Genomic DNA, 12,812 nt, shown 5'->3' with positions numbered 1-12,812 from the left:
CTTTCCATTTGTGAAATATCAGAGAATTTTTAAACGATAAACACACTGGGTAGAAAGGTCATTATCAATAATAAGTTTTTAGGATATTAAGCAAATTCAAAGAATAAGTTTTCATTATGTAATACTCTCATTTTCATTGTATAAAAATTACATTTTCAAATTCACCACTTTAACTTAAACCAACACATGAAAGGCTCTTATCTCGATCTCGGACATCTTCAAATTCGACTTGTCTCATGCTGGAAATCCATTTGCCCATTCTATTCGGATTCCAACTGAATTTTCTTTGGGTTCCTATTAAGGCAGTTTTTTTCACCAGAAATATCCAGATCCATGGGCTCTGGGTCTATATCATGGGCTTCAATCCGGATAGGCCACAACTTCTTCCGGCTGAAATTTCGGGTACTCGGTCCTGCAATACGGATTCCGGGTTAGAAATATGGGGGTTATTACACCTAGGGTGGGCGGTCGATCGGCCTAGGGAGGTTTAATCAACTGTCCCCTAGTTCGGGTGCGTGTTTTACCCCCCCTTTGACCCCGGTTAATCTTCGATTGTTGCTCATTTGATTTCTCAAGTTTCTAGGGTTATTTTGGGTCACTTGCACTCTCTTTTGTGGATTTTATTGGACTTTGAAGATTGATATTATTATTGACAAGTGAGGAAAACACATTGCCATATCTTGTATATTTATTAATGTTGTTTAAATCTTCATGTACATCGATATCTTGTGTCTATTATGAATTGCGTGTGACTTTGCGTGAATGGGAGGTAATGTGGTATTATGTTATTTTTTACTTTAATTTCTTGAGTTATTATATGGAAATGATGTGTATGTGTGGATATAATGGTAGGACAATGTCCACCTATACTTGTATATTGACTAGGGTTGTGGGTTCGCCCATTACCCTAGTGATCTTATATTCACTTAGACATAGGAACACAATCAATAAGTGTTTAAAGGTGTTGGGTAGTGAACCCCAGAGTATTACTACCCTTTTAGCAGGGGCATTGAAGTTGGGTGACCTGTGATGGCAGTGGTTGGGCCTTTTGTGCATCAAGTAGACCCACTATCATCATAATATGGTAGAGTTTCATATGTTAGGGTTGGCCTCATCGGCGTCCAAAAGACGGGCTTGAGTGCCGTGAGGAGACATATATGAGAGGCATCTGCCCCAATATATGTGGATGACCATAGGGTTAAGGAATGAGATCCAATAGATGCCTCTTGTTGAAGCTACCATTCTTAGGTGGAGAAGGATATCGAACCAAAAGGGCACTAGGCATGAGGTGAGATATCCAAACCACATTTAGTATGAGACTTTATGAATTTGCATTTGACCTAGGGTTATCCCTGACACACGCCAGTTCTCAGACCAATGGTGATGTGAGAGAGAGGTGATTTAATCCCAATTATGGTTGATGTAACTTAACCCAACTATTGGGGAGAACCCAAATGATGTACTTGAGTGCTGTGAGGGAGAGTGACTTAAACCACTCAGAGAAGGCTGGTGTATAACTTAATATGTGTCTACTATAGAGACCCCATTGTTAGAGTTAGGAGCATATTACAAACATGTCCACTCACCTCACCTCATTGAGTTCTATTAAACTCATTCTTTTTATGTATATGTGCTTTCTAGATCTCACTGCAGGTTATTAGGACTCTGTTTTCCTAGAGAGTTCGTTGTCGTTCAAGTCCTACAAGGGACCCACGGTAGAGGACACAGAGTGACATGGCGAGTCGTGTGCATGTTTGAATTGTGCTTATGGGGAGTCCAATAGTTCTGAGACATTGAAGATACCTTATGACATAGTAGTTGCCCTTGTTTCTATGTGTTACATCCTTCTCATTCAGCCGATAGATGATGGCCCTACTTAATCTTTTAAGTCTATCAATAAAACTTAGACTTCCGCTGTGAACAATGACTTTTCTTAAACTCTAATGATCAAACTCGACTAACTTGGAGCCATGTTTTTCAATTAAATATTGGATGACTATAATAACTTCACATTGCCATTTTAACTATGTCATTAATCTTTTCTTGCTCTTTGATTATGACATATTGTGTGGTGTAATGGATTTGGCAGTGAACCTTGATCCTGTAGTGTATCACTCCCACGGGGTATTCGGGTGTGATGGGATTCAGCTGGGTGGGGTGTGACAACGCAAGTATCGATTTTACCGAATTTTTTTCTCTGTGGTTAAATTGTCTACAATTATAACAGTTTTAAGTATTGTTACTGCTAAAGATTTACATTCAAAACAGTTGGATATCAAAATTGCTTTCCTCCACGGTGATCTAATGGAAGATCTATATATGCAACAACGACAGAGATGTGTAGAGATTGACAAGGAGCACCTTGTGTGCAAATTGCAGAAAAGTCTCTATAGACCTAAGCAAGCCCCAAGACAATGGTATATGAATTTTGACAGGTTTATTAGGAAATAATTATACTCATTGTCATGCAGATCATTATTGTTATTTCAAGATGTTTGAAAATTCATATATTATTTTGCTCTTGTATGTGGTTGATATGCTAACTGCAGGTTCTAACATGACAGAAATTAGGAACCTCAAAAAGCAATTGTTCAAAGAATTTTCAATGAAAGATCTGACTGCTACAAAGCAAATTTTGGGACTGAAAATTGAAACGGACAAGAAGACAAAGTTGTTGAAATTATCAAAAACAATACATCTCAAAGGTGTTAAAGAGACTCGACATGGAGAGTGCTAAGCCTGTTACCACACCTCTAGCAGGGGCATTTCAAAAACCTTTCAAAGTTGCATAGTCTGAAGACTAAAGAAGAAAAGAGTAGGATGGTAAAGATTCCATATGCATCAGCAGTGGGTAACCTCATATATGTCATGGTCTGTACAAGACCAGATATTTCTCATGCAATGGGTGTTGTTAGTTGATATATGTCTAATCCTGGTTTGGAGCACTGGAATGTAGTAAAATAGATTCTTAGATATATCTTGCAGGTACCATTGTACCAATGATGTGAAAAGAATGACGATAATTTGGATAGTACAACATTTTAATTTAAAATGCCTCGGTAATACATGTTATTGTCAATAAAGATTATATTATCAAAAGAACCGATTGAACTTTTCTTAACTCAATATGATTTGAAAGAGTTGGTTTTTATCAAAATGAATTTGCTTCAACTCTAGTCCGAGTTTTACAACCATTTTCACAATACATTCCTCTCTATGCACACCACGTATGATTTGTTAATTTTACAGGTCCACGATATATGTATGATATAGCATTAAAAATTGAATCCAGATGTCATAAGAGTTAAATTGGAAATTTTCATTTTTTTAATTAGTTCTCAGGGGAATAAATTATAACAAATAAGAATTTAAATTAATAGATGTTGAATATAACAGCCTCAATACAACTTCACCTCCCACGCGTACAAAAAAAAATTTGGAGACTGAAGAAGGAAAAGACTTTATTTGCTAAAATACAATATTTCAAGTTGATTACAGTATTAGTGAAGCAACCTAGTTCTAAATTAAAATTTTTTTTTAATAAATAAATAAGTAAAGAACCTTCTATGCATCCTGTCGAAGAACATGCTAAAGAATCCGGATCATCACCTCCATCGGGGAGCACTCTCTGTGCTTCCCAACAGTTTTACCACCACAAAATCGGTAGGCCCCACAGCTGAAAAATATTAAAAAAAAAAAAAAAAAAAAAAAAAAAAACTCCCATCACCCACCCCTGGCCCCCTCTGTATTTTGGAGTGGAAAAGCCGTCGGGGAGCACTGGGTCGCAGATCCGGATTACTCCATGCTAAATACAATGCATTCCTCTAGAGGATCATATTTTGACAGTGTGCATTATGGAGAGGTTTTCATTTTTTTAGCATCAAAATTTGAATATCAAATTTAAGATTACTTTTTATCACTGGATTAGCATTTTTGCTAACTTGATGTATTTACAATACAAAAAGCATACGATAAGCACACAAATTGTGGAATTTTCTTTCTTTCTTTTCTGCTAAAAAGTCATTTTATTTTAGTAAGAGGAAGGGAGAAAAAAGAAGAGAGAAAGATATTAGGTTAGACACTCATCATCTACAATTACAACCACTGCCTTCACCTAAAACCCAACTTCTGGACTCCTTTGTTAGCTTCATTTGTGCCGTGGTCTACCTGTGGCATCGATCTCCAAGTCATGTATTCGGCTAGGCCACTTCTCTATCGCAGATGCAGACAACTCTCTTGTGACTGATTGTCAATTGAACCACTATCAATTTTCAAACTGTGGAAGTTGACAAACTTGGTCTCCCTAATTAGCTTGGTTCTTGGTATTTTTTATCAAAATTTATTGACTGTTTCAACTTGATTCCAGACCAAACCAACATTTTCTTTTTCATTAGAAAAGACTATAACATGGTATCAATTGTATAGAGGTCTAGAGAGCTAGCTAGGCTCTCTGAAACACAAACCACACAATCAAATATAGAAATAGAAGCTGGAGAGACCTCAACATCTTAACAACACATCAACAGCTTGTCTCTTAAAAATCAAGATGCTTTGGTTTCTCTTTGTGTCTGGTTGTTGTATGGTTGTATGGATGGAATCACGGAGCAGAAACAAAAAGAAAGAAAGAAAGTTTACTTGGACAAAGTCTCTTGCCTTTTGTGTGATGATTCTATTTTAATAAAGGAAATGAAGCTGCTCTTGTTTTTAAAATTGAAAGAGACAACCTTGCTTGAAAGCCACCTACCAGCTTCTAGTTTCCCACCCACCAGAAACACCCATAACTAATATTACTCATTTTTCAGGTTGTGGGTGGAGCCTCCTATTTCCTTCCCCTCTAAGTCTTTATTAATCCCTTCCATTTTTTTATTGAAACTTTCTTCTAAATTGGTTCTTCTTTTTATTTATTTTTTTATAGAATTTTGTTTTGCTTGTACCAAAAATACAACTTTTAGAAAAGCTGGTATTGTTATTGATATTATACCTAATACTAATATTGGATGGTTTTATCTCTCAAAATCATTTCTTCTTATGTACTACTACTGTTAGTATAAAATTAAGGACATACATTTGGCTTTAATGGTTGAAATTCGTGATTTGCAATACAACTCAACAGCAGATAAACTCAAACTTTTAATCCTAAAGGGAACTTAGGGTTGATTATTTGGCTCAACTAAACCCAATAAGATCATTTTTACTAAATGTTTGACAACAATATGGAATTATGGATTGCATGTTTTATTGCCGTAGTTAAGGTTAGGATTGAGGTTTTTATAGGATTAGGGTTAAACTAAAATATTTGAGGTCATGGTCACATTTTTTTAAATGCTTAATTGATACAACTTGATTGTATTATAACCTTAACTAAGAAGATTTAGTTATCAATGATTGAGAATCATGCTCTTCTTGTTCGATGAAAAGATCGCACGCCATATAAATTTCGTATAGATGCAATTATCAATAATTGATCATGAGTTAAAATTCAAAATTGCCATCCAATTTAATCTATTGGAGAAATGATTTGATGTTCCCAAGAGTAGAAAACCTCGCATTTGCACAACCAAACTCAATCCTATAATTAAATAATTATATAATAATATTGTTGAAAGATAAAATGTAAATACACATAAACTGCCCAAATGAATCTCAGTTCCACCCAACCAGAGGATAAAACGGCTATAAGAATGAAGTTTGCTTAATCCCTAAGGTCCCCCAATAAGAAGAAAAAAAAACACACAACCTAAGTTCTCGGAAGGTTCCAAAAGCCTCATACGGTCCCCATTTTTAATCATTCTCTCTCTCTCACCGTGTCTCCAACCCCTTACATATAAAAATATTTTAAAATTTTTTAAAAATTAAAAGAAAAATAGAAAATAATCAAAAAGTGAAAACCCATCAAACTCCTCAGGATAGTGTATGCGTGCACGAACTATAAATGTATAAGCAGAAGAGCAGCACAACAGCCAAAATCATCTGCACCTCAACATCAACCAAATAGCTTAACTTCCATATCACAATTTGAAGCTTCTGCAATCTTATTCCTTCTTCCAGAACCCATCACCACGCTTGAAGTAGACAATCTGTTACAATAACTAGCTTTTAGAGAAAGCTGTGTTTTTGAGTTAAGTCGTACCTGCTGAGAATACAAGCCAGAGATGGGTAAGAAGAAAACTGCTTTTGGGCGCAGAGCATGGAATCTACTGAGGTTTGCTCTTCTGTGGGCAAGGAAAGGTGGAGTGTTCAGAACTAAACTGATGATGGATCTTCGTCTCCTCACAAGCCACATCAAGCAAGGTCTCCGCCATAGTCCTTCCCCAGATCTTATCCATTACAGGGAACGTCAGTTCTCTTTTGATGACACCCCTGTTTTTCACTTCAAGATGCAACGCCCTGCTTCCATGAGATTTCGCATTCCCTGTCTTAATGCTTCCTCTGTTGATTTTGATTTGGATGATGATTTCTTGTTCAATGAAAATCAACACGACAATGGTAGGAAGAGTTTCCTGCTGAGTGGAAGAGAAGAAGAAAATTTTGAAGATTGTGATTCTGGAGATGATGGACAGAGGAGCTCTCCAGCAGTCTCATGCCGGGAAGAATTAGAAGATGACGAAGAAGAAGAAGAAGTAGTAGGAGAAGAGATTGACGTAAGAGCCGAGGAGTTCATTGCCAAGTTCTACAAGCAAATGAAGCTTCAAAGACAGATTTCCTATATCCAGTACGACGACAAATGAGACTCTGCAATACAGACTCTGTTTTTTGTTAATTTAATTTCAAAGTTTACTCGATTGGTTCCCTTTGAATCCATTCTTTCATTCTTTCTTTTTGTAATTCAAGGGGAAAAAAAAAGTTGAGAAACTATATCTGGGCGATGTTGTAAATACTGAAATGAGGGCTTTCAGATTGGAATAGATTGCTAGCTAATGCTCTTGTTTGTCATTTTCTAATGAGAATAAGCTTCAATTCGCTTGTATTTGAATTGGTAATTGATAAGTTTCCTTCTTGACCCTAAAAAAAGTGGCAATTGATAGAAGTACCAGCAATTTGAAATGAATCCTAGATTCCTGGGTTGAAATCTCCCCCGTTATTTAGCAGACATGGTGTCTTAAAGAGGTTTTTTTTTCATCAAATAAAACACAAGAATTGAGGATCGTTTGGCCCGAGAGGAAGGGGGAACCGAAGAATAATTTTTCTGATGATTGGATTGGATTGGATACAACAAATTGATAGGTTGTCTCTTAGAGACCACTCTAACATTTCATTAGTCCCACCTCACTCACTTGGGTTGTTGAAATTTCCCTCAAGAGTCAAGAACATAGAAAAGGCTTTGGATTTTCCGTTCTCTTTGTCTCTTCTTGTTGGTACAGGTTGTATGGATGAAGTCACCGGAGCATAGACAAAATTTTGAACGTTTAAATAATCATCAAATTTAGTTCCATCTGTCCTCCTTGGTGAGAGAATGGCGAAAGCCACCTTCCACCTAAAACCCACCAACCAATAATACCGTTGATTTTATGGTTCATGTGGGGCCTCCTCACTCTTGCTTCTCCTATAAGTTAAAGGCCTGTCAATCGATTTTTTTTTTTAAAAAAAAAAAAAACCCATTTCTTTCATTTAACAGGCAAAGGCAAGGCTAACATAGTTTTGCTAATCATTTGGGTTTAAATGAGTTTTTTCGTTTTTTGTAAAAGTTTTTTTTTTTTTTCTTCTATGTATTGGTAACTTTACACTAGGGATTTAGATCCTCTCTTTCGTTAGGCCTTTCATCCATTTCACTATACTTTGAATGTGCTGTCGTAGTACCACGGGCAGTCCACGTGTTGTCCACGCAAAGGGGTGGGGGCCAGAATGAGTGGAAGGCTTTCTTAGGTGGAGAGGATCTATTCCCTTATATTTTGGAGGCGGGAGAGTTCTGGACAGTTTTACTAATTTTGGTTCATCCAAATGTTTTACAAGTATTGGGAGAAGAATATAGCTCACTGACTCAACATCCTCAAGAGTGCTATTTATATTTTCTATCACATAAGAGGGAGAGTGGAGACCAATCTTCAAAAACTACACCGAGAATGTGGATTCTCTTTGAACATAAAATATAAGAATAGTATCATACACTAGGCTTGGGAGTTGAGAAACATACTCGTATGGAATCCCATCTCTTAAGATCTCGATAATTAAGTTAAGGTTGAGATAGCTTAAGTAAAGGCCTTTTACCTCAAATTTTCTCTTTTTGATTTATTTTGGATTTTTGGAAAGTATTAAGATATCTTTACTTTGAAAATGACTAACCCAGTCCTTTCTTAGCTTTGAAGACCAAAACGGTTAATGAAAAATAGAAATAACTTTATGGATCTAATGAGAAATCAAAATGAAGCATTGCAAGAATTTCGGTGTTCCATCATATACTTACTTCCACGGAGAACATTTCCGTGTGAGGAGGATCTAAAGTTTCCCTTACAATTTAAAACGACTTGCTTAGAAGGAATTCGTTGTCATTACAAGAATCTTCGTGTGGCTTTCGAATCCCATTCGAATCATGATATGTAACATTTTCATGACTCGATCAATGTAATCTCTCCTATCTTAATTTACATTTACAGCCGCTGGATTTAGAAACTGATACGTAAAGAAATCATATAATTGCGCGAGAAATTCCCACATATAAGCTTAACACCATATCTTCCTTGAAGGTTCCACGGTTTCACACTCTTACTCCTTTCTCTAGCTGTCCCTGCTTCTAATTCACCAAAACCACGCCACTCTCTCTCTCTCTCTCTCCGCGTTTCCAACTGGAAAAGAAAAAGAAACTCCACACTCCATTGGAGGAAACTCCAATGGAGTGTGTTTGTGTTCAAAGACTATAAATATATAAGTAGAATTACAGCCATTATCATCTCTGCCTCATATCAGCATATCATCAAATAGCTTTAAGTCCAACATCTGAGTTTCAAATTCTGCATTCAGGATTCAGAATTGAACAACCAGTCAAGAAAGATACTGTAAAAAAGAAGAGATGGGCAAGAACAATAGAGCTTTAGGGCGTAGAGCATGGAAGCTACTGCGTGTAGCATTTTTGTGGGCGAAGAAAGGTGGAGTATTCAGAACTAAACTGATGATGGATCTCCGCCTCCTCACAAGCCATATCAAGGAAGGCCTCCGCCGCAACACCTCCTCCGATCGCATTCATTACATGGAACGCCAGTTCTCCTTTGACGACACCCCAATCTTTCACTTCAAGACTCAACGTTCAGCTTCAATGAGATTCCGCATTTCCTGTCTCAACCCTCCTCCAGTTGATTTCGATGACGATCTCCTATTCAACAATAATAATCAATACGACAATGGTAGAAAGAGTCTCTTGCTCTGTGATGAAGACGAAGAGGGAAATGAAGATGCATACGACAATGGACGGAAGAGCTCTGAGGTGTTCTCATGCCAGAAAGACCTATTAGAAGATGAAGAAGTAGAAGAAGAAGGAGGGATTGATTTGAAAGCTGAAGCGTTCATTGCCCAGTTCTACCAGCATTTGAAGCTGCAGAGACAGATTTCCCATGTTCAGTATAATGATATGCTTAACAGAGGGATAAATTGATACTGTTTAATTTGCTGTACAGGATATATTAATTACACTTTTCATTCCCTTAGAGTTCATTCATTCTCTCGCAGAAAAATGAATACTTTTTGGTGAAAATCAGCATTGTTGGTCAATTGTCGATGCACCTTTCGAACTAAATTTATCATGCTAATGAATTACATGAACACAAATTATTTCGTAAACCAGGGCTGAACTCTAGATTAATTGCCAAGAATAATAAAAGACCTACTAAATCGATGGTATCATCCTGTATATGAATGCATAGCAAAAAGATCGACTCAATTCTCTTACATATCCCATGTTCATCAACAAAGAAACAAGGAGTGTATAGATCTGAACAATCTCAAACCTTAATCCTCTCTCAAGTAATGTTCTTTTACAAACGAATGTACTAGGCAAAACTAACTTGAGTCGATAACAATGACATAACCATTATTCTTCAAGTTGAAGTTAAATTTCTTAAACTAAAATGAACAAAATCACTAATTTAGGGAAAAATGTATAAAACTCAGGATAGTGAGGGTGAACTCAAAAGACTTGAACTGCTTAATGGAGAGACCCTTTCAATTCAGTAGGGAGACCCTTCTCTAGCCATCTTTCCATTTGTGAAATATCAGCACTTAGAGAATTTTTAACATTGAAGACACTAAGTAGAAAGGTCATTATTAATAATAAGTTTTTAGGATATTAATCAAATTCAAATAATAAGTTTTCATTATGTAATACTCTCATTCTCATTGTATAAAAATTACATTTTTCAAATTCACCACTTTAACTTAAACCAACACGTGAAATGCTCTTATCTTGATCTCGGATATCTTCAAACTTGACTTGTCTCATGTTGGAAATCCATCCGGGTTCTAACTGGATCTTCTTCGAGTTTCCAGTAAGGTAGGTTCTTCACCAGCAGTATCCAGATCCATGGGCTCTGAGTCTAGATTAGGGGCTTCAATTCTGATAGCCCACGACTTCTTCGAACTATAACTTTGGGTACTTGGGCCTGCAATACGGATTTCTAGTTAGAAATACGGGGGTTAATACACCTAGGGTGGGCGGTAGATTGGCCCAGGGAGGCTCAATCAACCGTCCCCTAGTTCAGATGCGTGTTTTAACCCCCCCCCCTTTGACCCCGTTCAATCTCTGATTGTTGCTCATTTTATTTCTCATGTTTCTGGGATTATTTTGGGTCATTTGCACTCTCTTTTGTGGATTTCATTGGACTTTGGAGATTGATATTATCTTTGACAAGTGAGGAAAACACATTGTCATATATTGTGTATTTATTAATGTTGTTTAAATCTTCATTTACATCAATATGTTGTGTCTATTATGAATTTCGTGTGACTTTGCGTGAACTGGAGGTAATGTGGTATTATGTTATTTATTCCAATTGCTTGAGTTATGATATGGAAATGATGTGTATGTGTGGATTGAATGGTATAACAATGTCTACCTATAGTTGTGTATCAACTAAGGTTGTGAGTTCGCCCATTATCTTAGTGAGCTTATATTCACTTAGACTTAGGAACACAGTCAATAAGTGTTGGCTAGTGAACCCCAGAGTACTACTACCCTTCCACCAGGGGTATTGAAGTCGGGAAACCTGTGATGATAGTGGTTGGGTCATGTGTGCATCAAGTAGGCCCACTGTCATCATGAGATGGTAGAGTTTCATATGTTTGGGTTGAGTTCATGAGCGTCCAAAAGATGGGTTTGAGTGCCGTGAGGAGACATGAGAGTCATCCACCCCAACATATGTGAATGACCATAGGGTTAAGGAATATGATCCAACAGACCTCCCATTGAGGATATCATTCCTAGGTGGAGAAGGATATCGAACCAAAAAAGCACTAGGCATGAGGGGAGATATCCAGCCCACATGTAGTATGAGACTTTATGACTTTTCATTTAGCCTAGAGTTATCTCTAACACGCATCAATTCTCAGCCCAATGGTGATGTGAGAGAGAGGTGGTTTAATCCCCAGCCATGGTTGATGTGCTTTGACCCAACTACCATGGATAACCCAAAAAAAGTACTTGAGTGTTGTGAGGGAGAGTGACTGAGACCACCCAAAGGAGGCTGGTGTATAACTTAATGTGTGTCTACCATAAAGACCCATTGTTAGAGTTAATTGAGAGAATATTGCACACATGTCCACTCACTCATCTCATTATATATATATTATACACGGATTGTTTATGAAAATATGTGATGAATGTACAATATATGGTTATGTTGATCTCACTGAGTTCTATTGAATTCATTCCTTTTATTTATATGTTATTTCTATATCTCATTGCAGATTATCAGGACCCCATTTTCTGGAAGAGTCCGCCGCCGTTCGAGTCCTACAAGGGACCCACGGTAGGGGACACAAAGCTACATGGAGAGTCGTGTGCATGTTTGGATTGTGCTTATGGAGTCTAGCAATTGTAAGACATTGGAGATACCTTATGACATAGTAGTTGCCATTGTTTCTATGTGTTACATCCTTCTCATCCAGCCCATAGATGAGGGTGCTACTTAATCTTTTAAGTCTATTCAGAAAACTTAGATTTCCACTGTGAACAATGATTTTCCTTAAACTCTGTTGTTCCATTGGCCTAAAATTGTTGTCATTGTTGGCAACTTAAGTGGGCTTTGATATGGTACAACAACACACAAAAAGGTTCCGAGAGAAAGAATCCAATTCAAAAAAAGAAAACTCAAGAATCCCGTTTTTGAGGGTCTCTCAAGAATCCTGTTTTTGAGGGTCTCTGTCCAGTTTTGATCAACCTCTTCATCGGATGGTCAACCAGTGTCCGATTGAGCCGATTTTTGGAGGAGAGCTTCACGACTTCTTGATCTTCAAATCCAACGGTGGGATTGTTCATTGGAGATCTCGAAGTTAGTCCGATTTGTACGTTAAAACACTCCTTGTTTAAGTCAGATAGGAACTCTGAGTTTGATTCAAACTCTGAGTTAAATTAATCTATAAAAGGAGAGCAAACTCCAGCACAAGAGGAAGGACGTTTTTGAGGAGCTTGGGAATAGCGTGGAGGTCAAACCAGAAGACGTTGGTTGGCTTTGGAGATCTGAAGCTTGGGAATAAAAAGTCTTTTGTTTTGCTGAACAAGAAAGAAAGCGAAAGAAAGTGAAAGAGAAGGAAGAAGAAGCAGCAGAAGAAAAGAAGGGAACATGGTTGTATGGTTTTTTTAAAGAGAGAAAACTGAAAGAGATTGAAAA

The 12,812-nt window shown here is 37.2% G+C and overlaps 2 protein-coding genes across 2 annotated transcripts; both read left to right on the top strand.

Annotated features, from left to right (window-relative positions):
* Positions 1-6,152: 6,152 nt before the first annotated feature.
* Positions 6,153-6,728, top strand: LOC149010641 (uncharacterized). Its single transcript, XM_089162464.1, has one exon. It carries the CDS (start codon positions 6,153-6,155, stop codon positions 6,726-6,728), a length of 576 nt encoding a protein of 191 aa, XP_089018590.1.
* Positions 6,729-9,004: 2,276 nt separating this feature from the next.
* LOC149010640 (uncharacterized) lies at positions 9,005-9,583 on the top strand. Its single transcript, XM_089162463.1, has one exon. It carries the CDS (start codon positions 9,005-9,007, stop codon positions 9,581-9,583), a length of 579 nt encoding a protein of 192 aa, XP_089018589.1.
* The last annotated feature ends 3,229 nt before the right edge of the window (positions 9,584-12,812 follow it).

The sequence above is a fragment of the Hakea prostrata genome, chromosome 7 (genome assembly GCF_041222555.1).
Source record: "Hakea prostrata isolate BN-2017 chromosome 7, UWA_Hpros_2, whole genome shotgun sequence".
NCBI lineage: Eukaryota > Viridiplantae > Streptophyta > Magnoliopsida > Proteales > Proteaceae > Hakea > Hakea prostrata.
The sequence above is the reverse complement of the archived record's forward strand: the minus strand, read 5'-3'. Positions and strand labels throughout refer to the sequence as shown.